The sequence below is a fragment of the Pithys albifrons genome, chromosome 21 (assembly GCF_047495875.1).
Source record: "Pithys albifrons albifrons isolate INPA30051 chromosome 21, PitAlb_v1, whole genome shotgun sequence".
NCBI classification, from domain to species: Eukaryota; Metazoa; Chordata; class Aves; order Passeriformes; family Thamnophilidae; genus Pithys; species Pithys albifrons.
This window is the reverse complement of record NC_092478.1, coordinates 3880302-3903804: the sequence shown is the minus strand read 5'-3', so window position 1 is coordinate 3903804 and position 23503 is coordinate 3880302. Positions and strand designations below refer to the sequence as shown.

The 23503-nt window shown below is 45.1% G+C and overlaps 1 protein-coding gene across 10 annotated transcripts in view; it reads left to right on the top strand.

Annotated features, from left to right (window-relative positions):
• Positions 1–23503, top strand: part of CUX1 (cut like homeobox 1) — a 281953-nt gene that overhangs the window by 107203 nt on the left and 151247 nt on the right. For all 10 annotated transcript variants that reach the window (XM_071574850.1, XM_071574851.1, XM_071574846.1 and 7 more), the window contains exon 3: positions 8990–9037. In XM_071574850.1, the coding sequence (XP_071430951.1) occupies positions 8990–9037 (48 nt within the window). The remainder of the gene's footprint in view (positions 1–8989; positions 9038–23503) is intronic.

Here is a 23503-nt window from a genome sequence, read left to right as displayed (position 1 = left end):
GGCTGTAATTCTGAGTAACCAGGGAAGTGCTGTGAACTCTTGCAGAGTGGGAAGTGCAGTGGCTGGAGATGAGATCCCCCAGGCTGGGATTTGGGATGACTTCCCTGGAAACCTCAGCTGCAGGGGCAGAGAACTTGTGGAATGGCAGGGAATTTTTGGAAGGCCAAGCAATCCTAGTTAAGATTTGACAAATCCAGGTGAGGCTGTTTTTTGGGATCCACAGCCAAGCACTGTTTGCTTTCCATTTTGTGGACAGATGTGCCCATCTAACAACATCTGCAGGTACCAGCTCATCATCCCTTCTGGCCTGAGCCCTGGGAACAGCCATTCCTGGGTTTCACTGGCATGTGGGTGTCCTGCTGGCAAGAGCAGCACACTTGAGTGATTCTGAAATATTTATTTAGTGTATCAAATGGGTTTTCATTACATAAATAAGTAGTTCTGCTGACCTGGCGTGACACAGACTTGGTTCTTCCCATGACAAAGGTCTGTCATGGCATGTTTGGTGTCACCTCAGCCTGCAGGAGGGACCACAAGGAAGCAGGACAGGCTGGAAGCAGGAGGGGAATCTCCATTAGCCACTGTGTGGCCTTTTAAATTGTTTGGGCTTAAATTGTTTGTTAAAAGTGATGCTTGATTTTCTGCATGTATTGGTGAACTGTTACATAAGTCATCCTTTTTATTTTCCCCCTACTGGAATTTTAGTGACCAGGCTTTCATTTCATTAGAATCAGCTCCTCCCAGAGCTCCACCTGAAGCATTTTTGTTTAATTTTTTTGTTTCCTAGCAACTCCAGGTTTTAAGTTTCTGTTGAACATCTTTTCTAGCCAGTGTTAACTCACTGGTTTACAAATGACAGCAAGGTTTTAACACAGCTCTAAAAAGCACAGTTCACTGAATTAATTGGTGAAGTTAGTTAAAAAAAATTCCTTTTCTATTACACATAAAGCATGTGTGTATATACACCCCCCCTCCCTCCCTGTGTTTGGGTGCAGCAGTTGTGCTTGGGCAGCAGGGATGTTTCAAACAGTTGTGAAGGTAACCAGGGCTGTTTGGACCTTGCTGCACAGGCCCAGAGTAAACCTGGGAGCTTTTTGTTTATTTGAACTTGGAAGAAGCCATGGGAGGATTCCATTAAGGCTCAGGCAAGTGAGTGGTTGCACTGGAATCAACGTGCCAGCCCCACATGGCAGGGAGGTGCCTTTGCCTTTTAGTGCCTACTTTTAATATATTTACTTGGAGCTTCTGCCATCAAGCTCAGCCTGAGGGGACCACAGGAGATGGGGCAGAAGAAGTCAGTGTTTCCAATGTGGTGCATATGTATTTTTGGGGAGCTCTGGTTTTGTTGTTGAGTTGGTGTTTAGGTTTAATTTTTCCCCAAGACTTTAGAATCATAGAATGGATTGGGTTGGAAAAGACCTCCGAGATCATCAAGTCCAACCCTTGATCCAACCCCACTGTGATCACCAGCCCAGGGCACTCCGTGCCCTGGGCTGGTGATCACAGTAGGGTTGGGTCAAGACATGGTGGATTCTCACTCAGTGCCACATCCATAGAATCCCAGAATCACAGAATGGATTGGGTTGGGAAAGACCTCCAAGATCATCAAGTCCAACCCTTGTTCCAACTCCAGTCCCTTTACCAGATCATGGCACTCAGTGCCACGGCCAACTCAGGTTAAAAACCTCCAGGGATGGGGAATCCACCCCCTCTCTGGGCAGCCCATTCCAATGCCTGAGCACTCTCTCTGCAAAGAATTTTTTTCTGCTCTCCAACTTCAATTTCCCCTGGCAGAGCTTGAGCCCATCGTGCCCCCTTGTCCTATTGCTGAGTGCCTGGGAGAAGAGACCAACCCCCACCTGGCCAGAACTTCCCTTCAGGCAGTTCCAGACAGTGCTGAGGTCACCTCTGAGCCTCCTCTTCTCCAGGCTGAACACCCCCAGCTCCCTCAGCCTCTCCCCACAGCACTTGTGCTCCAGTCCCTTCTCCAGCCTCGTTGCTTTTCATCCCAGATGTTTCATTTTTCCATGTCTGGGAAGGAAGAGCCTGTTTTGGCACCTGGGCAGTGGAAGGAGCAGCCCCCCAGTGTTTTCCTCCCTGTGGTTTGGTAGGACCCACGTTTGTCTGGAGTTTGGCAGAAACCAGGAGCAAAGTTCCACAAAGGAACTCTTGAAACTTCTCCGCACGTCGCCGTCGCTTCCTTTGGGATCATCATGTGGCTGCAATTTTGTAAAACGGTCTGAAGTGGTTAAACAGCAAAAAAATTCCAGCTCTTTTCAAGGAGTCTCTGCTGGTGTTTATTCCATAGGCTGGGCAGGCCCTGTTTGTAACCTCTCTGAATTGCAATGCACAGAGTTTTGCTTAATATTCTCCTCCAAGCTGAAGTCTGTGCTCACTAAATCAGCCCTACACAAATGGAATATTTTTTTCACTTCTTGCTGGGTGGGTCCATACACTGAAAAATAGGTCAAGAACAGCAATCTAAATCTACTGCTAATAAATAATTAAAGCTAATGGAATTTGCACAAGATCCGTGAGCTGAAATATTTCTGGAAGTACCGTGGTGTACGTTTTGCTCCTGTAAATCAAGATTTTTTATTTATCATTGTGCTGGCTTGAAACATATCCATAAATGTAACTTAAAAAGATTTTTTTTTTTTTGTACAGGGGAAACACTGGCATGTCAGTGTATTGAAATAACTAAAAATATCATAGAAAATTGATAAGCTCATGAGTCACTCTTTAATCGTTGGATTTCAAGTGAATACTTCAGCAGCCTTAAGCAATAAGAGGTTTTATATCTCATTAAATCAGTGTAAATTGAGCAATAAATTGTTTACTCATATGATTTACTTTGCCTTATATTTTAGGAATTAAGCAAGTCATCTGAGCTACCGTGTAATACCTGTTTGAACAACTATCTGGGATTTCAGTTTCATCTCTTTTAGATTAGAGCAAAGTGGAACTTGCTGGAACTAATTAAACAAAACCACTTAAATATTTCCCTTAGCACACCCCCCCATCACGTGTGCCCAGGATTTCAGGTGGAAAAAATGGAATATTCTGGATTTTTTTCACAATAAAAAGAAATAATATTTAAAATTTATATATTGGTGGGTGAATGTCTGAGCACTTCCCACTCCTGGTCCAATTCAGGGTGAAGCAAAAATGGAATATTCTGGATTGTTTCACAATACAATGAAATAATATTTAAATTTTTTTGTATTGGTGGGTGAGTGTCTGAGCACTTCCCACTCCTGTTCCATCACAGGGTGAAGCAAAAATGGAATATTCTGGATTTTTTCACAATACAATGAAATAATATTTAAAATTTATATTTTGGTGGGTGACTGTCTGAGCACTCCCCACTCCTGTTCCATCACAGGGTGAAGCAAAAATGGAATATTCTGGATTTTTTTCACGATAAAAAGAAATAATATTTAAAATTTATGTATTGGTGGGTGAGTGTCTGAGCGCTCTTCCCTCTTGGCCCATTGCAGAGTGAAGCAAAAATGGAATATTCTGGATTTTTTCACGATAAAAAGAAATAATATTTAAATTTTTTTGTATTGGTGGGTGAGTGTCTGAGCACTCCCCACTCCTATTCCAGTGCAGGGTGAAGCATCTGTGCCTCTCTCTAATTAACCAGCAGAACTGCTTACTACTAATTACAGTTAACCTGCTGATTTCTGTGTTTCCCAGGGACAAGTTGTGTCCTTGAGGTGTGCAGTACTCACACAGCCCTCAGAAGGGGATGAGGGTTCTGCCCAAACCTTTGCCCCTCTGCCCTTCCAGCCTCGTTCCTGGGCAGGAGCAGCTCAGCTTCAGGAGAGAATTCTGTGAGGATGGAGCGTGTGGAGCCCTGGTGGGAGGGGAGAAACATCCTCCCAGTGCCTGGAAACAGATTCCCATCCTCCAGTGCCCTGCAGGGAGGGGATGCACCTGGCACCCCAGTTCTCACAGAATTCCAATTCAGCTGCATTACTTTATCATTTATATTCATCACTGGGGTTGGAAGGGACCTTAAAGACCATCTTGTTCCAACTCTGCTGCCGTGGGCAAGGACATTGTCCACTGGCCCAGGTTGCTCCAAGCTGTGGAGATAAAGAAGGATTTTTGAGTTGAGAAAAAGGTTTTGGAAGTGCAGGCAGATTCTGGGGCTTGGTAGCAAGTATTGAATTACTTCTGTGAGAAAAACCAGCAAAGTAGCAAAACCAAAAATGAGATAAGAAGGTTTGGGGTGAGGTTGCCCATAGGAAAGGAATGTTGAAGAGATGAAATTCTCACGGCAAAGTCAACGTCTGTCCAGGAAGTGTCATCCAATTAAAAGCTGTAATAAGGTTAATAGACACTGTGATACAACCTGTGGTGCTTGGCTATGGGTGGGATTTAAGAATATATATTGTGTAATTTGAAGTTAGAGTTAGTTTTTACCTTTGCCTATTTTTTTCTTTTCTTCATGGAGTGATTCAATAAACTGTCTCTTGTGTGTGACACCTGGGAACTGTGCCCTCATTAATTATGGGCCACCACAACCTCACTGGGTACTCTCACACAAGCCCCATCCAGCCTGGCCCTGAACACTTCCAGGGGTGGGAATTGCATGTTGATGAGTGACAAACTCCTTCCTGCACAGTCAGGGTGGGCTGGGCTTTGGTTGGGGTTTGTTCTGCATTGGGCTTTTCCTTCTCCTTTCTGTTTGTAAGTTCTTAGAAGAAAGAACCTGGAGTCAGCCCTGCCAGTTTGGAGCACAGGGCACTTATCAGTGCCCCATTCCATGTGGGCAAACAGGGAAGGGAACACAAAAGGGAGGATGGCAGGAAAGCCAAAGCATCTCACTGGTGACAAGGCAGCTCAGCAATAGGCTGTGACAGCTGCACTAATGATGTCACCAGTGCTGATCCCATGGGCTCTTCTCCTTGGGATTTCTGTGCCAGACACAGTGACATTCCCCAGCCAGTGTGTGTCTCCAGCAGAGGAGATGGAGAACAATCCATAGGAAATGTGGCACAGGATAGAAGGTTCACCCAGGTTGAGGCTTGGCTTTGTTTTACAAGAGCACAACACTTGTGTGCATGATAAAGGTGTGTGGGTCAATCTTGCTGGACCATTTCATCAAACCAGGGTCAGAGGGCTCTTGTTGTGACATTTAGAGATAAGCATTAGGGAGGTAAACGAGGTGGAGCAGCCTGCAGGGAGATGAGAAGGTGCTTGTGTGGCTTCAGACCTCAAGGAAATTACAAATACAGTGCTGTAGCCTGGCCATTGATACGTCCTTTGTAGTGTACACAGTGTATTAAGATACAGATAAATAATGTAGTTTAGTTGTCAAAAAGATGCATTTGTTGCCCAGGATTTTAACTCAGATTTATTCTTGGTTTATTTTCCGTGGAGTTATTTTTAATGAGAATGGAAAGGGAGCTAAAAATTATGTGGATTCAGATTTCATTGTGTAGCTACTTGATCAAAATATAAACTCGCTGTTTATACTCCTGTAAAGAGAAAATGCTCTCCAGGCTTTCAGCGATCAGATGTGATTCAGATAATGATACAACATCCTAATTCCCAGGCTCTGCTTCAGACACTGAGTTTGTGATACAGCCTTTTCCAGAAAACTGCTCTACCCCTGATAAATCATCCAGAGAGAGAGAGAGAGAGAGAGAATGCACAGATAGAGAGAATCACAGATTTCCATGGCATGGAAAAATAGGCTAATAATGGGATTGCACAGGAGTGCTCAAATATTTCAGTGTGTTTGTGTTGATAATTATACTCTGTTTTAATGTTCAGTTGCATGTCCCCTTCTCAGCTGTTCAGCTTGGGTTGGGAGCTGTGTGAGGGCTGGAGCTGATGCTTTTCCTGTTTTGATCACAGCCCAGGCAGTAAAGGCCACCACACTTTAAACAGATAATAAATCATGCAGTGTCCTTGCTAAGCAACATTGCAGATTCCCCCTGGGTCTGAACTGAACGTCCTTCTTTCTGTTCAATTTAGTGTAAAGAGGGGAAAATTCTATTTGAAGTTGGTGTAATATTTTGAGACAAAGTCTGATGAGGAAATTTTCCCAAGTGCCAAAAATAAATCTCCCAGGCAGAGTTGGAGCTGGTGACTCGAGGCATATGTATTCCTGACTTCTGTCTGTTTATTTTTATTTCCTTTTTATTGTGAGCTGTCTAAAGTTTTGATGTTGTTTCGCCAAGGAAGGAATTATAAAAGGAGCCTATAAATTCTTTCCGAGGGGGAGGCAGGAAGAGAGGAGAGAAAAGAAAAACTGGTGTGAAAAAGGTGCATTTTGTGCTGACTTGTGCCATTTATCCACTCACCTGCCTGGAGTGTTTGATTGTGTTTAAAACACTGCAGCTCATTCCGTGCAGTTCCTCTGCTTCAGGTTTGCTCTGTGAGGGTAATGGCAGTGGGATGCTCTGTCTCAAGTGTTCAGCTGCAACAGATTTCAAGTTCTTGTGAAGATTTCCAGTTGTCAGAGCATTTTACCCTGTTCAGGTGTGTGCTGTAATGACCAGAGTGTCCTGGGATTGCCCAGCTCTGATTGCAGTGGGTTAACCCACTGCTTGCCAGTGGAACTGAAGCACTTTTTGCTGCCTTCTCCTCCAGCAGGAAATGTTTTGCCACCACCAAACCCTTCTGTCTGAATCAAGCACAACAAGTTTTCCCATCGTGGCACAAATTCTGCTTGGTAATGGTCTGATTGCTGGGATGAGTGTTCAGCATCCTGAATCTGCTGAATGAAGGATGTGTGGGAATCAGCTTTTGTACTTGAAAGCCTTTCTCCCTGTTTGACAGCCTGACCTGCTGTTTTCGTGCCTTTGGGATGCTCCTTGTATTCCATTTCTCCCCCTGCTTCTCTCCCTCTTTCCTGTTATAAGCAACCAACAATATCTCTCATTATTCAAGACGAGTAAGAGGTGAAGTCCTGACATAGTTTATATAATGAAATAAAAAGTGCTGCCAATCCTGTCTCTCAGAAGTTTGGTTGCAGTTAAACAGCAGGATCTTGCCATGCAGGCAGAGAGGAGCAGGAATTACATTCTCCTGCCTCTGGATCTGGAATTAAATCTCCTGTATTTCTGCTTTCACTCCTGACATCACTTTCATGGCTGGTGCCAAACTAGTCAGTAAATCCAGAGGCAACACCAGGGACAAAAGCCCTAAACCCAATTGATTTCTGACCAGCTGGGACTTGTATTTCAAGGAAAGTTGCTTTGCTTGGATGGTATAATTTTTCCTGATTTTATAAAGAGTGCCAGTACCCGGATTGTAAACCTGATTCTCTGTTTGTAATTTCTCTGTGCATTAAAACCTCCCAGGCCAGATTTTGGCCTTGAATGTGGATATTTATTTTGCCATTGGTGGTTCTTGTTACTCTCTTCAATGTCACCATCACCAGGTTACAAAGAAACGTGTTTTAAAACCTGCACAGCCCTCAGGTCTCCCAGAGGAGGCAGAGAGTGGGGAAAAGCTGCTCAACCTGCCAGTTGGCTTTGGCAGAGCTGCAATTTGTAGATGTTTGTGATGTACAAGGAGAGAATCTAAACTTTTCCTTTCCCCAAAAAAAGGCAGCAGAGTATCAGGAAACGTTTAGGTGGGTTGACTCGGTCTAAAGAACAGAAGAACAGTTCAGTTCAGTGTGAAAGGGGAACTGAGAAAGCTACAACATCATCCTCAGTGGGGATTCAGTTGTATTTCAGAGCAATAACCATGTCAGAAGTGAAATTTGGCTGATCATTTGTCTTTGATGGCTTCATTTGCCTTTGGCCCCCCAAGCCATTTCTCAGGGAGTGGGAGAACTCCTGATACTCCAACTCTCTGCATGACTTGTCATTTAAATGACAAAAATCACTTAGCTCAAAAGCCTACTTTTCCTTCAGGAAAATCAGATTAAATCCAGGGCTGAGAGTGTTTTGGTGAGTGGTTTAATGTCCAATATGTTGCATGACTGTAGATGTAAAAGTAAATGTGTTGGAAAAGAGAATTTCCCAACTTTAAGGTCACCTTCTTTTCCAAAAATCTCAAGGCTTCAACAGACCCTTTTTATAGAGAGAAAATACTTGATGAGCTCTTGCATGAGGTTCAGGGATTGTGTTCATTGTGTTATTGGTTTGTACCTTTCCAGGTTTGTTCCTGGTGTAAGTGCACTGTGAAGTTGCTGCTTGTGCCTTGTCAGTGGCAAAAACAGGAATCCATGACTGGGCATGGATTGGAGTGTCCTGTGCAAAGTTACAGGATTTTATTCTTCAGGCTTGCACATGATAAGAATGATGGGAATTTATGGGTGGATTAGACCCAAACCAGCTTAAAAATGATGCTACAGAGAATTCAGTGTAGAATAGATATACCTTTTTTGTCCTAAATGATACTGGTTGCTAAGTAAAAAAATGCTGTAAACCTTTAGAGTGGTTCTGTGGGCAGTATTTTAATGAATTTTACAGCACTAAGTGTGCTGTAATTTGGAAGAAGGAATTTTGAGCAACCAACAAATAACTGTCATCCTCAATGTGCATCAGTTCTGTGATGACTGAAGTCAGAGCACTCCTGAGAAAATAATAACTGGAATGGAGATTTTACAGACCAGCAGCACTCTTCGTTGAGATGATGCTCCAAAGTCATCTTGCTTTAAGCCTGGCTTCCATGTGTGGGAATTTCCTTGGCAGAAGTTCAGAGGTGGAGCTGCTGTGGACGCAGATAGAGGCATTTGCTTCTAATCTCATTAATGTTCCAGCTGAATTAGGAGACTGAAGGCACCCCCACCCCAGCCCTGGTAATTAATACCATTTGCAACAGACACAGGTGGATGTCAGAGCTGTCCAAAGTGAACTCCAGGTATTCTTCTGTTTTAAGCAAAGCTCCCATAAAATGCGATCAGAATTTAAGCAGCGCTTTGGAACTGAAAATAGTGGCAGGAAAAACTTGGCAACGACGTGTCCTTCTGAATTTTCCTGATGGAATCTCTCTCCTCTCCTCTGTCTTGCAGGACCTGCGCAAACAGGTAGCTCCGCTGCTGAAGAGTTTCCAGGGAGAGGTAAGAGCTCCTTGTGCTTCTGGTGGTGCTGGTGGTGCTGCTTCACACGAGCCTGGTGTGCTGGGAGTGTGGCCAGGAGGGCACAGAGCAGGGCAGAGGCTCAGCCCTTGGCTGTGTGTGGGGGGTGTGTGCACCTGAAGGGCAAGGAGGAGGCAAAGGGGCTTTTATTTAGTGACAGGAAAAGAGGGAATGGCTTTGCACTGACAGAGAGTAGGTTTAAATGAGTTATTAGTTAAAAATCCTTCCCTGTGAGGGTGGGCAGGCCCTGGCACAGGTTGGGCAGAGAAGGCGTGGCTGCCCCATCCCTGCGAGTGTCTAAGGCCAGGTTGGACAGGGCTTGGAGCAACCTGGGATAGTGGAAGATGTCCCTGCCCATGGCAGGAGTTTGGAAAGAGATGATCCTTCCAACCCATCCTTTCAATGGTTCTGTGACACACTGGGTTTGTGCTGGACCAGCTGAACTGGCCAGGTCACTCTCAGCATCCCTGAGCATCAGCTCACCCTGGCAGTGCCCCGGGTGGCACCTCCAGCTCCCTGTGCCTTGCTGACCTCACCCTTTGAGCTCTTAATGAATGCAACATACTGTACTTCTCCAACACAGATCGTTCTCCCTGCAGCCCTTCTCAGCTGTAAAACATTGTATTCCAGAGGGCTGAGGGCAAGCCTTGAGTTGGCAGGTGTTTGTTGGCAGGCCAACAGAAAGCATTAACAGCTCTGGTGGTGGCTCCCACTTGGATTTCTCTCCACATCACTGAGAGCACACGAGTAGAGTGCCCACCAGCTTAAAAGCCAACTGTTGGTATTTCAAAGTACTTCTATAGGCAAAGGCAGCTGGGCCAAATAAAGAAGTTTCCATTTCTGAAGAGCTCCCTCATGTGAGGCCAGATGGGAGCTGTGGTACCACTGCCCTGAAAACACTGGGGATGAAACAACAAATCACATTTCTCCTTGTAAAGACCCTGCTGGTGTGGGGTGGTAGATGGAGATTTTAGCTCACACTCTGACATATTACACAGCTCTGCCCCCAAAGTTCCCTGTGATACAGCCCAGCACTCTTTGCTTCCTCAGGCCATGAGCTGTTGGCTGACTTTATATTGTGACAGTTCCCATCAGCACAGAGGAATTCAGGAGTGTGTTTTCAGGAGTCTGCACAGGGAATTAAGTGCCCAACTGCCCTTCCTGAGGTTTGCATTTCTGACTGCTTGTACATCCTGCTAAATCTGCATCCCAGCTAGGCAAGAATTCCTCATTTAAAAGCAGTATGGTAGTTTTTATTTTACAACCCAGTTTCCCATGTATTGCTGGAATGAAATAAATAAACAGGACAGCTTTGTCCTTGATGTACCCAATAGACATTTGTGAGAACAAAGAATGACTTGTGCGAGTCCCTTTGCCAATGGAAATTTACACTTTAAAACTGCTCCGAGTGGATTGTGGTGCTTTTAGAACCTTTGCACTTCAGTTTCAAACTTGCCATGCACTGAGTGAAAAGTGCCTGTGTGCTTTTCAGCACTGCTTTTCATGGAGGGAGTGTCTGAGGATATCAAGTAAGAAGCATAAATCCAAATTTGGCTGCAGTGAAGGAAGTTCTCCCATTATAACTCACCACAGACAACTCACTCACTGTTACCTGGGTATGGCTCAACCATGCTCCTCTTTCTATAGTTTTGCTTCACTGCTATAAAAATTAAGTTTATTTTGGTATAAATTCAACCTCCAAGAGTAAAATTTTCTTGGTAGAAATCCCCTGTTACGTAAATGAAACACAAATACCTTCCAAGGTTGTGCTGCTGAATCTTATTCCAGTCTCCCTAATCTAGGCAGGGTTTCAGAAACCTAAAAAACCTGAACTAATTATGATTGACTCCATAAGTGCACAACATTAAACTGTGAATTGTGGTATTTGATTATAGATGTAGTTACAGTATCTTGTTTTGGAGACAAATCAAAATACCAAGGATATAAGTCTGTTCTGTTGAGTTGTATTTGATTGTTCAGGATATGGATCTGGCTCCTGTTTGTTGTTAAGGCTCCCTTTCTAAAAGATCAGGAGGTGAATGCTCCAGGTATGTCAGGAACAAGCTGTGTTAAGCAAAATAGGCTTTTTCCCATCCCAAATCTACTGGAGATGCCTCAGTGACCATTTCCTGGGATGCCTCAGTGGGCACTGCAATAGTGTGTTACCTGTGGGTGATGTTTGATGAGAAGAGGAGGCTCAGAGGTGACCTCAGAACTGCCTGAAGGGAAGTTCTGGCCAGGTGGGGGTTGGTCTCTTCTCCCAGGCACTGAGCAATAGGACAAGGGGGCACGATGGGCTCAAGCTCTGCCAGGGGAAATTGAAGTTGGAGAGCAGAAAAAACTTCTTTGCAGAGAGAGTGCTCAGGCATTGGAATGGGCTGCCCAGAGAGGGGGTGGATTCCCCATCCCTGGAGGTTTTTCAGCTGAGCTTGGCCGTGGCACTGAGTGCCATGATCTGGTAAAGGGACTGGAGTTGGACCAAGGGTTGGACTTGATGATCTCGGAGGTCTTTTCCAACCCAATCCATTCTGTGATTCTGTGGATGTGGCACTGAGTGAGAATCCACCACATCTTGATTCAACCCCACTGTGATCACCAGCCCAGGGCACTCCATGCCCTGGGCTGGTGATCACAGTGGGGTTGGATCAAGGGTTGGACTTGATGATCTCGGAGGTCTTTTCCAACCCAGTCCATTCTGTGATTCTGTGTCCTGGCAGGGGCCCCTGTGCTCACACAGCACCTGTGGGCTGGGAGGAGGGCAAGGGGTGCCCTGCTTGTACTGCACAGACAGCAGGTTTTGGCCCCAGATTTGTCCCTGGAAGTGTTTAAAGCCACATTAGATGGGCCTCTGAGTCACTTGGTCTTAGTGGGGGCACAGAGTTTTCTTTTCCCCAACTTTTCTGGTGACTCTGTTTCCCCCCAGGCTGGGTCAGAGCACAGCTCAGTGCAGGGAAGGGGCCAGGAGAGCAAAGCCCAGGGCAGGAGCCCAGCAAATGTGTCAGCTCAGGTTAAAGTGCCCTTGGACTGAACCCTGGGGAGCCTGATGGGCCTGGGAGGGAGGGAGGGGAAATAAGCTCAGGTATTTATGTATTCTGAGTGTGGTTTATGGAGCTGCTGCTAAACCTGGGGCCAGCTCTGACTTTTTTAAACAAATCCCCAGGTCACTGAAGCCAATTTTGCTTTTCTTTGAGCATGGAATATTGATACTTCCCCCCTCATGTTTTCCCTTTGTATAACACAAATTTATAAATGAACCCCCAATACCAAACATTCTGTATTCCTTAGTTATTTATCTCATTCATTCAGATCAAAACTGTTCCAGTTATCAAATACTCAGTTTCCATTTGTAGCTGGAAATAACCTTTTTTATGTAGATCTCAGTTTGTTAAGTAACTGGATTTTTTGTGATAAGAGTTGCATTATGAAATGAAATTTAGCATTCTACAAGTATTAAAATACATTCCTAGTTCAGCACCAGCCCCTATCAATTCATCACTGGAGAGCAGTTTTATTATAGTCCTTTTTCCTTATTTAGGATTTTAATGGAAATTTGAATGCAGTTTTCTAATTGAACAGGTTGTTGTGTCTGATTCCAAGCTGATGGTGTTGTTCTTTTGAATTTTGTGAGTAACTTTTCTGGTTTTCCTGAGAGATTGAAGGTCTTGATGGTGTAAAAAGGCTACTGTGAGAAGACAGTTAAAGTCATATAAGAGTTGTAAAATTCCTGTCATTTCTATCTTAAATCTGTGTGGGTTTTTTCTTACCATTAACCTGAGGATGCAACTTATTAATGGTTTGCTCACCCTGTGCTGGACTAAATACAGGACAGAGTCAGAAAAGGTTAAAGAGCTTTATCATTCAATCATTAAATGATTATATATAATTTGCAAGGCATTCCTGCAAGCAGCCATCTAAATAAGATATTTTTGGGTGGGTCTCAGTGCTTGCCAGGGCTGAATCAGTGCATGGATATTTGTCCATGAAATCTGAAAAAAAAGAAAGCAAAAAGAAGTGATGTTCTTGGGCTATGTTAATTTAAAGAACTGAAGTTGTGGTATGGAAATCTAATGTTAGAATCCGTATTTGTGAAGTCATCAGACAGATATTTTAAGGCTGGGAAAGGATTTCCTGAGGTCATTACCATTCTTTTCATGTGGCATAAGAGCCCTGTCCAACAGTAATGCAGTAATCCCTCATTTGGAGAACCCTTGAAGGCACAGACTCCAAAGCAACGTGCTGGACTCGATTGCTGTGAAAGCCATTTCTCATCTTCTGCTCACAGAGCAAGTACTTTTAAGGGTATTGCCGTTCTGACGAGCCCACTCTGGCTCCCCACTTAGCTGAATTGCTCTTTAAACTATTAATTTGGTCAGTAGAGTAATTTAATAATTTTCCATATGCAGACAACAGAAGCTGAAAATCAGTTTGATGTGCTGAAACTACTAATCATGCCTTTGAAGGAGTGCTCTAATAATGTGTGTGCCCAAACCACTACAGACCTACTGCATTTTGAAAGAGTATTCCTGAGCTGATACTCTTTATTTTTTTAATCCTTTTTTATTTTACCCCCTTTAATTTCCTTACGTTAAATTTCCAAAGCTCATTAATACAATTCCTTTCCTGTAGGTTCTCTCCATGATGGCTCAATTAGAGTAGCAGTAGAACTGTGGTTCAATATTCAGGCCAGCTTCATAATTGAAAACACATTTTCTTCTCCAAAGCTGCAGCTGGTTTGGTTCTGCTCATGCAGAAAAGGATATAACCTTGCATAACATAGGAAATGAACGGTTGAGGGAGAAGCCAAATTCAATTTCAGTCAGATATTTTGAGGATAAGTCCATGATCTATGGAAGCAAGGGAATGAAAAGTGTGTGGATGTGGAAAGCAGCGTGTTCAGCACTCTATTAATCACGGCCAGCCTGGGTGCTGTTGTGTGCCTTGCGTTAGCACTGATGCTCCTACAGAGGCTGGAGAGCAGCCAAGCACTCCAGAAGTTAACCTCTTAAAGACCCTGAGCTGCTTTCTGTTGAATAAATGTAATTTTGTGGTCAGAAATAAATGCTTGTGATGTAGCAGGGGCTTTGAAAACAACGGCGTGGCAAAGCTGTTACAAATTGCTCTGTGTTGGGGAAGTCAACAGCATCCATCAAACTGCAGGCTGTGTTTGGGCCCAGGGCCTCCCTCTTTGCCTCCCTGCTTTGCAGGTGAAGCCCCATTAAAACACCCTGAGTACCAGAGCGGTGTAAAGTGAGTATTTTTGGCAGATAATTTTCTTTTACTGTCCACTCCACATCTCATTTTTTTTCCCCCGGTGCTGCTGGGGTGGGGAGAGGTCACGGCCTCCTCTTGGGGGAACTGCAGCTTTGCAGCCAGTCATTGCTTTGTTTACAGAAGTGTGCAAATGATTATTTATTTATTTTTGGCTGGCTTGATTGCAGTTTAAACAACATCTTTCCTGAGGAAGGTGATTTAAATATACTGGTGCTCTCTCTGTGCTGAGCATGTGGGGTGGCTGCTCAGGGTCAAAAGCATCCCTGGGGAGAGACCCTGAGCTCCAGGTGATGGACAGAACTTGGACACTCAAACACAGAGCCCCTCCTGTATGACCTCTCCAACAGTAGGACAAGAGGGCATGGGCTTAAGCTCTGACAGGGGAAGTTTAGGTAGGATTCAGAAAGAAATTGTTTACAGAGAGAGTGGTCAGGTATTGGAATGGGCTGCTCAGAATGGGGGTGGATTCTCTGACCCTGAAGGTTTTTAAGGTGAGACTGAATGTGGCACTGAGTGCCATGATCTGGTGATCAAAGTGGGGTTGGATCAAAGGTTGGACTTGATGATCTCGGAGGTCTCTTCCCACCCAACTGATTCTATGATTCTCCTTCTCTGAGACAATTCTCAACCCTGGGGATATCAGGCAAAGCCCCAAACTTGACCCCACCAGGAGAAGGCCACAGGCACTGTGCACCTTCCTGAAGCTCTGGCAGGTTCCTCCCCATCCCATGCCATGTGCAGGCAAGTTGTGCCGAGACAGCAGGTCCCACCAGGGTAACTCTGGGGAGGATCAGCCCAAACCCTCTGATTTTTACATAAGTGACAGAGTGCTGAGTGCCCGTTGGCAGCTGGTGGGTTGTGTGCTCGGAGCTGCTGTGCCGCTGCCACGCTCCCCGGAGCGCCAACGGGAAACTGTTCCTGCAGGATTCAGCTCACAGGGTCAGGAGCAACTTCTCATCCTTGTGAAAAAACAGAGCTTGAAGTGTGCTGGAAGGAATGGGAATAGCAGGGCTGGGCTGGGTGAGGTATTCTGCTGAGTGTCGTTAGAATCCTGTCCCTGCTTCTCCTCATACAGAATTCTCTCTGTATTTATCACAGAATTACTGTGAGGCTCCACACAAGTCAGTGCCTGGTGTTGATTTGTCATAAAAGAGAAGCAGGAGGGTGAGCTCAGTCTGAAATACCAGTGGAAAGGTTGCATTTTGGTATTTATGTGCAGGTGCATTTTGCAGAGAGGCAGTTAATGAGCTCCTTCCTGCATGGATTCCTCTGACCTAATTTTTTAAAATACCTAAACAAAAGTTTGGATCACCCATAAGGGAGAGAAGCAAGTGTAGGTTCCAGGTCACTGCTCAGAGGCAGGAGGAGAGGTAGATGGGCAGGTGAGAGCACCCACCCACCATGTGTGAAGCTCCTTCTCCCCCTGGGAAGCTGGAGGTGATGTGGGATAGCCAAGGCTCCTCTGCCCTGGCAGGAGCTCTACTTTCTCCCCTTCTTCCCTGCCTCACTTTCCCACACCAGGCGGGGCTGGACTGGCCAGGGCAGATGTTCTCTATCCTTGTGCTCCTTCAGAACCATGAGGATCAGACATGGCAAGCTCTGACATCTCCCTGTTCAGTGACAGAGCAAATGATTTGCTGATCTTTTCACTCAGATTTTCTTCCAGTTTTGGGGGAAGGATGTGTCTGCTGTTTGGAAGTCAATTTTTTGTTCTAGCTTTTTAGCATTAAGAAAGTTCTCAACTGGCCTGTGCTGACTGAGGAGAGAGCCTGGGATGCAAAGAGTAGAACTGGGGCACCCCAAATCTGGTTTCTCACAGAGTTCCTACAGCCCTTTAAGTTCAAGTACAACATGATTTGACTCATCACTGGCACCCACTTTATTGATTACTAATTAGAGTAAAACTACAAATCAACCCTGTTTCTGCAGCCTTCCTGCTGCTTTGTGGCTCCAGGTGTCCCTGGAGTTAGTGATCTGTGACACCAGAAAACACTGTGAGGGTTTAAATAATGTGTCAGAGGGGCTGGAATGCTGACATTAGCTTGGTGTTCAGCCTTGTCCTTTATCCTTCAGGGACAGCTCTAAGCTTCCACAAAATAAGTCCTTGTTTCCAGGACCAGACTGTCCTTAGTTTGTTTTAGTTCAGCATGAAAATTACCACAGTCTTGAGGAAAAATCTAACACGTCATTACATCAACGTGGATTATATCAACTAATGTAGATATTTACTAAGCTAACCAGTTTCATACTATAAAGACTATTCAATAGAGAGGGATTTTGTGACATTTGGCACTTGGCCCCTGCCTTTGCCATCCCCATTTGTCAGTGCTCTCATGCTGTACCCAGTCCCTGCGGGTGTGGGACCGACTCCAGAGGGTGTCCTTGCCCCAGCCCTGCCTGTCCCACCTCCCCCTTCATGCTGAGCCCAGCAAATGCACAGGATGAGTCAGTTCAGTGCTGGCATGATGGAAAATAAATTCCTCTCCTTCCTTGCTTAGTTTTTCATGGAGTCACTGAGCTGAATCATGTCCCAGCAGCACCAGGGCTGCAGCTCTGATGCAAGAGAAGCAGCAGCCGGTGGCCCGAGGCAGGAGGAGGGATTGGGCTGCTCTGCTCCCCATGGATGGGGTGGGAGCTGGGACAGAGCAGGAGCTGAGAAACCTGGAATCATAGAATGGATTGGGTTGGAAAAGACCTTCGAGATCATCAAGTCCAACCCTTGGTCCAACTCCAGTCCCTTTACCAGATCATGGCACTCAGTGCCACGGCCAAGCTCAGTTGAAAATCCACCCCCTCTCTGGGCAGCCCATTCCAATCCCTGAGCACTCTCTCTGCAAAGAAATTTTTCAGATATCCAGCTTAAATTTCCCCTGCAGAGAGGGGTGAGGAGGGAGGCATGTGGGTTATCCAAGGCTCCAGGAGGGGTCCAGCAGGGACAGCAGAGCCACCATGGCCGTGCTCCCAAGGCACGGTGGCAAATGGCACTTGGGATTTAGGGCTGTCCTTCTCTCGGTATCTGGAGGCACATGTTGGGCTGGGCTGTTTTACTTGGAAGGAAATTCAAAGAGTGGAGAAGCAACAAGAAGCTGTCCTGTGAGAAGGAGGGAGCAGAGCTTTCCTCGGGGGATGGCAGCGTTGCTTGTCTGGGAAAGGCAGGATTTATCTGGGCATGAAAGGAAGGGAAGGTTTTAAGGGTTCAAGGTTGCAGCTGTTGCACAGTGGAGAGAAACAGAATCGAGAAGTTGAGGGATTTGAGTCTTTCTTAAATCTCTCAGAGAGAGTGCTCAGGGATTGGAATGGGCTGCCCAGAGAGGGGGTGGATTCCCCATCCCTGGAGGTTTTTCAGCTGAGCTTGGCCGTGGCACTGAGTGCCATGATCTGGTAAAGGGACTGGAGTTGGACCAAAGGTTGGACTTGATGATCTCAGAGGTCTTTTCCAACCCAATCCATTCTGTGATTCAATGGATGTGGCACTGAGTGAGAATCCACCACATCTTTATCCAAACCCACTGTGATCACCAGCCCAGGGCATGAAATCACAGTGGGTTTGGATCACGGGTTGGACTTGATGATCTCGGAGGTCTTTTCCAACCTAATCCATTCTGTGATTCTTCTTAACTTGAGAGTTAATCCAACAAGTTGGGGAGGCAGGGATGCTCTTCCCAGGCTTTTCCATGGTGTCATACCTATGGCCCAGCCCAAGCAGGCTGGTGAGACAGATTGGTATTGGATCTACTGTGCAGTCCTTAATTCTGTTAAGGAATTTATAGCCCAGTTAAAATCCACACCATATGCTTTAAGCAGCTGCACAGAAATAATTTCTTCTTAATTTTGCTCCAAAACTCTTTTAATTGCAACAGAGCTAAAAAGTAGTATCTTTTATTTTTTACAGTGGCAAAATAAATTAATTGGGATGGTGAACTATATATTTTTATTAATTATTAAAATTAGATAGCTGTATTTTTATTAATTTATTAATATGGTTAGATCTTGGCATTAAGAAATGGAAATCAAGCCAACTGGGTGCTTCCTAATGCACACACAGAAGGTTGTAGAGCTGTTGTGCTGCACCACCTTAGCAGCTGATGGAGAGTTTTATAGGAAAGAGCAGCCCAGCTCAACTGGAAAGGCTTCAAAGCAAAACTGGTGCAATGGCACAGCATTAACAACCTTGCCATAACCACCATGTGATTCCAAGGCAGCTATTCAAGAATATAGCACTGCTTAAAAGAATGGGGCATTAATGAGTTGTTAATGTGCTTTTCCTTTTGTTTAATGTGTTTCTTCCAATTCTTAATGGAATTTTGGTGACCTGAAGTAAGCGAAGACAAATGGAAAAACTTTGTGATGCAAAACAATGCAAGAGAAGATGTGTAAGGGAAGGGGGATGGGTGTCCCCTTGAGGCATCTATTTATTAAAAATCTGAACAGTAAAATAACTTTTAAATCACTTATTTTTGTGTGCAGGACAGAAAAAGACAGATCTCTCATATTAAGGTGGTTAATGAGAGTGAGAATTAAAACTGAGAAACAATGAGGACAAATAGGAGAGTTGAGACTTCAAAGTTGGTATTTAGCTTAGTTGTGTTTGTGGATCTTCAGTTAATGGGACTGGGAATGAATCGCTGATGTCTCAGTAGTGCCAGACACAGAGCACTGGGATCCTGTCTTTGGGATGCCAAGTTCAGCATTCCAGTCATTCAGCTTTGCTGTTGAATGATCCAGGTGGATCCAAGAGGAGCAACAGAGATGCCTCTCTCGTGGGCTGAGGTGTGTTAATGTGCTGATGTCCCTGAGTTCAGAGCATTCCGGTGTCAGTGCAGGATGTGCTGGCACCTGGCAGGCCTTCCTGGCAAAGTGCTTTATCCTCCTGTTTCACCTCGAATTTCAGGAATACAGTTGTGTAGCCTTTGGCCTGACTGCAGAGGTGATGCCAGGTAGAGCCAGAGCATCCCTGCTCTGCACTCTGTGTACAGGAGACTGGGGGGCAGCACCCACCAGACTTGCATCAATGCTGAAATTTCTCAGTGCATAAAGAGTGACAGATTCCAAACTAAAGCCACAGACTTTACTTTTACCTGTTTGAACTTGACTGGACAAGGCTGAAGCAGAAAGAGGTGACGTTTGGGTGAACCTGCATTCACCTTCCCTGGCACAGGTGCCAGATTTATGGTTTTTACATAAATGTGGAGAGAATCCATGATGATATTTTGATTTTAACCCAGTGTAGCTGATCTTAGACTGGGACCAGGTGTTCCTGAACTAGGCTGTCCCTGCTTCCAGTGTGGGCTGTTGTGGCATCAAGGAGTGAGAGCAGATCACGGAGATGCTCAGGGACAGGTTGGAGGGAGGTGATTTTGGAGGGGAAGGATGTCACTCAGCCTCCAGGGTGACCTTGGGACCCTGAGCAACAGCTCCTGAGAGCACTTGACCTGGAAAATCAAGGTGGATAAAGGGGGGAGAGCTCTCAAACCGGTGTCTGCCCCAGAGATGGTTTAAAGCTGAGCAGGGAGGATTCCACGTGTCTCAGCTCTCTTATCTCACTGCAGTGCCAGTGGTATTATCAAGACAAATAGGATGCCAAAACTTAAAAGTGAACATATGTTTATGGGGGTGGTGGGGAATACAGAGGTCACTGTTGTTTCTTTCTGCTCAGAGAAGACATAATGGGGCCTGGTTTAGATAAATTAAGATTTGGAGCTAAGCTCGTGTCAAGGCAACGCGAGTGTAATTATAAGTTGACTTCTCTCAGGGTCCCTGAAGTTTTTAGAGTCAAATAAAAATGTTCAGCAAGAGTTTTATAATGTAGTTCAACTGTTTAATGTGAGCTGATTGCAGCTCAGCCTTGTTGGCTCCTGAAGCAATTTTACTTTGATTTGAAAAAATTTCAGTGCATTTTCAAATGCTTCCTTGTCATTTCAGTGCTCTGTTTCCTCTCTTGCTGGACTTCATTTATCTTTTGCTATTTTTAATTTTATTTTTCCTCCCATATTTCCTTATTTCCTTACACACCTGGGTGCTGGCATGCTTAATTATTTTTTTATTCCAGTTCAAGCTGTCATGGTGCTTTTTCTAAATTTTATTTTCAGATATAAAATAGAGGCAATGCTCATTTTTAGTAGAACTTTAAACCAGACAGGTTGATTTATTTTTTTTAACAACTGAAACATAAAACCATATTTCTGCCTGGTGAGATTGTTTGGATTTCTGGTTCTGAATTCAGGGGGGGAAAAAGGTGTAAAATACTTGTGATTTACAAACTGCTTCCTTTGAAAAGTCTCTGATCTTTTTGGAAGATGTTGTTTCAATTCTGGCTTATATTTCCATCACTCTATAACTGGTAAGGAGTGAATAAATTGTACTTTTTATAATACTTAGGGAGAATATAAGTACAAGTGCTCTTTATTAAAATGTGGAAAAACTGTAATAGAAAAACAAATCCATCCTGTTATTTCTCAAAAATGGAAGCATTTTAAGTGCTTTGATTTTCACAAAAGGGGCAGAATGAATTTTTCAAAATACAGTACAGAATCAGAGCTGTAATGCTAATTGTATTTAATAATAGTAATTTAAATTTGGCTGCTCTCTGCTGAGCAGCAGCGAGAGAAAACTGTATGTGGGAATGTTAAAAGTCCAGAAGTGTAACATATGGTGTGCCTTGGCCTCCAGAGCCTGTCTCTGCATACCCATGAACAGCTCCACTGGTGCTGCCCCTTCCTTCTCACCCACCCCGAGCGGTGCCCGACACTCCCAGCACCAATTCCCACCCCCAGGGGCCTCCCTGCCTTCGGCACTTTGGTTCATGGTCTGGTCTCAAATGCACTTGGTGGGAAAATGTTCCAAAGGAATTACTTCTGTTCTCATTCCCTAATGAGCATCAGTCCATCTGGGACTGCTGGAATTCAAATTAATAAATGGATTATTCTCAACCATCAATCCCTTGCTCTGCCGCACGTTGTGTGCCCTGGCAGGTGCCAGTGCCTTTCCACAGCCTGTCCTGGTAAACTCTGCCCTGAGAAGTGCCAGTGCCTTTCCAGGTAAACTCTGCCCTGGGAGGTGCCAGTGCCTTTCCATAGCCTGTCCTGGTAAACTCTGCCCTGGGAAGTGCCAGTGCCTTTCCAGGTAAACTCTGCCCTGGGAGGTGCCAGTGCCTTTCCATAGCCTGTCCTGGTAAACTCTGCCTTGGGAAGTGCCAGTGCCTTTCCTGGTAAACTCTGCCCTGGGAAGTGCCAGTGCCTTTCCTGGTAAACTCTGCCCTGGGAAGTGCCAGTGCCTTTCCATAGCCTGTCCTGGTAAACTGCCCTGGGAAGTGCCAGTGCCTTTCCATAGCCTGTCCTGGTAAACTCTGCCCTGGGAGGTGCCAGTGCCTTTCCATAGCCTGTCCTGGTAAACTCTGCCCTGGGAAGTGCCAGTGCCTTTCCATAGCCTGTCCTGGTAAACTCTGCCTTGGGAAGTGCCAGTGCCTTTCCAGGTAAACTCTGCCCTGGGAGGTGCCAGTGCCTTTCCACAGCCTGTCCTGGTAAACTCTGACAGATAAGCATGGCCAGAGCTTCTGGAGGGTTTATATTTGCTCTCCACATCCTGCCCCATTTCGACCCCTGATTCCTGTTCATCACCTTTCTTTCTTTCTAATTGAAAAGCTGCAAACAGGTCCGGTTTCAGTTCTGCTGCACCTCCACCAATCTCCATAAACGAGTCCAGATTTTGGGGTGATATAAGTGGAACAGGAGCTTGGTTTGTTTCTCTACACACAGCCCTGTATTGTGTACCAGACCCTGCCTCCTTCCAACCTCTTGCTGTATCTCCCAAGGTTTCCTTGGCACCGTCTGTGTCCTTATTTCCCTCCTTGACCCCTCCCCTCCCAGTCTTTCCCTGGTTGTGCATTGTGCTCCTGTGTGATTGCTACAATTGTCCTTTGGTTTTCTGGCCTCAATCCTGCCCATGATGGTCTCTGCAAGTCACTTCTGAGCCAGAGAACTCATCCATGCCCGTCACGTGCTGTCCCACACTCCGCTGCTCTTGGCCAAGGACTCCAATCATCCCCACTGCAGGATTCCCCCCTCCCTTCCCAAGTCCTTCTCTGCTCTTCAGAGTCATTTTAGTACAAAGTAAACAGAAGTGGCACCAGAGCTGACCCCACAGCACCCTCCTGCTTATCCCTCCTGCTCCCTGGGCTGCTTCCTCTCCGGAGTGTTGGCAAAGCCACAGGTTGGTCACACGCTTTCCATGCTGCAAATCAACCCCCTGTGCAAGAAAACATCAGATACTTTCCTGAAGTACAGATACAGTAAACTCTGGGCATTGTTCCTGCCTTATCTACAGATCAATAACGTGGAGAAAGAATTCAAGGACGTTTTTCAGACAGGACTTTCCTTTTTTAGGCCCTGGTGACGTACACACCTTTAAATGGTTCCATAGTATTAACTGCTCTTTAAATACACAGAAGAATTGATATCAGGTCTTTGCATCCGTAGTTCTTCAGATCCTTCCTTGCCTATTATTAAAATATGGGAATGATAATCTCCATGCTTTTGGTTTCCTGATTTGGGTGAGCTGTGTCAGGCTTTCCTGTTTCCCTTTCAGTCTCTCTGCTTTGGAGTATTAACTCAATAGATCTGGTCTTGAGTCAGTTTGGTTGCTTATTGTCAATATTTAGTAATAATAAATCTGCTGTTTTCCAGTGCAACAGGAAAATAGATGTTTACAAAAAAAGAAGTATTTTATTCTCAGAGCCATTAAGCTGGAGTTTTAGGTGAAAATACAGATATAGGGGAAATAGAATAAAGTAATAAAAATAAATTCTTAGATGGGTATGGTGTGTGTTACAGAACCCAGAGAGAAGCTGGTCAGAGGGGCCAGGCTGGGCTCATGAGTGCAGAGAGTGCACACTCTGTGCCTGAGCTGGATTAGAATACTTCTCTGCATGTGAAATACCCACAGTTGTTTGGTGTGAAGCATCACAAGGTGCCCAACAAGCTCATCTTTTCATCCCCTCACAGGCTGAGTGGAAATAATAGAAAAATATATTTACCCCAACGAAGGCAGAGTGGGATATGAAGTGGGTGTGGTTCTGTTTGCTGTGTTAGATCTCAGTAAGTGGTAAAGGAAAACAGTTGTTGAGGAGAGAGCCTGGCAAATACCAGGCTTTTTCTAAAGGTTTAAAGTAAAGAATCACAC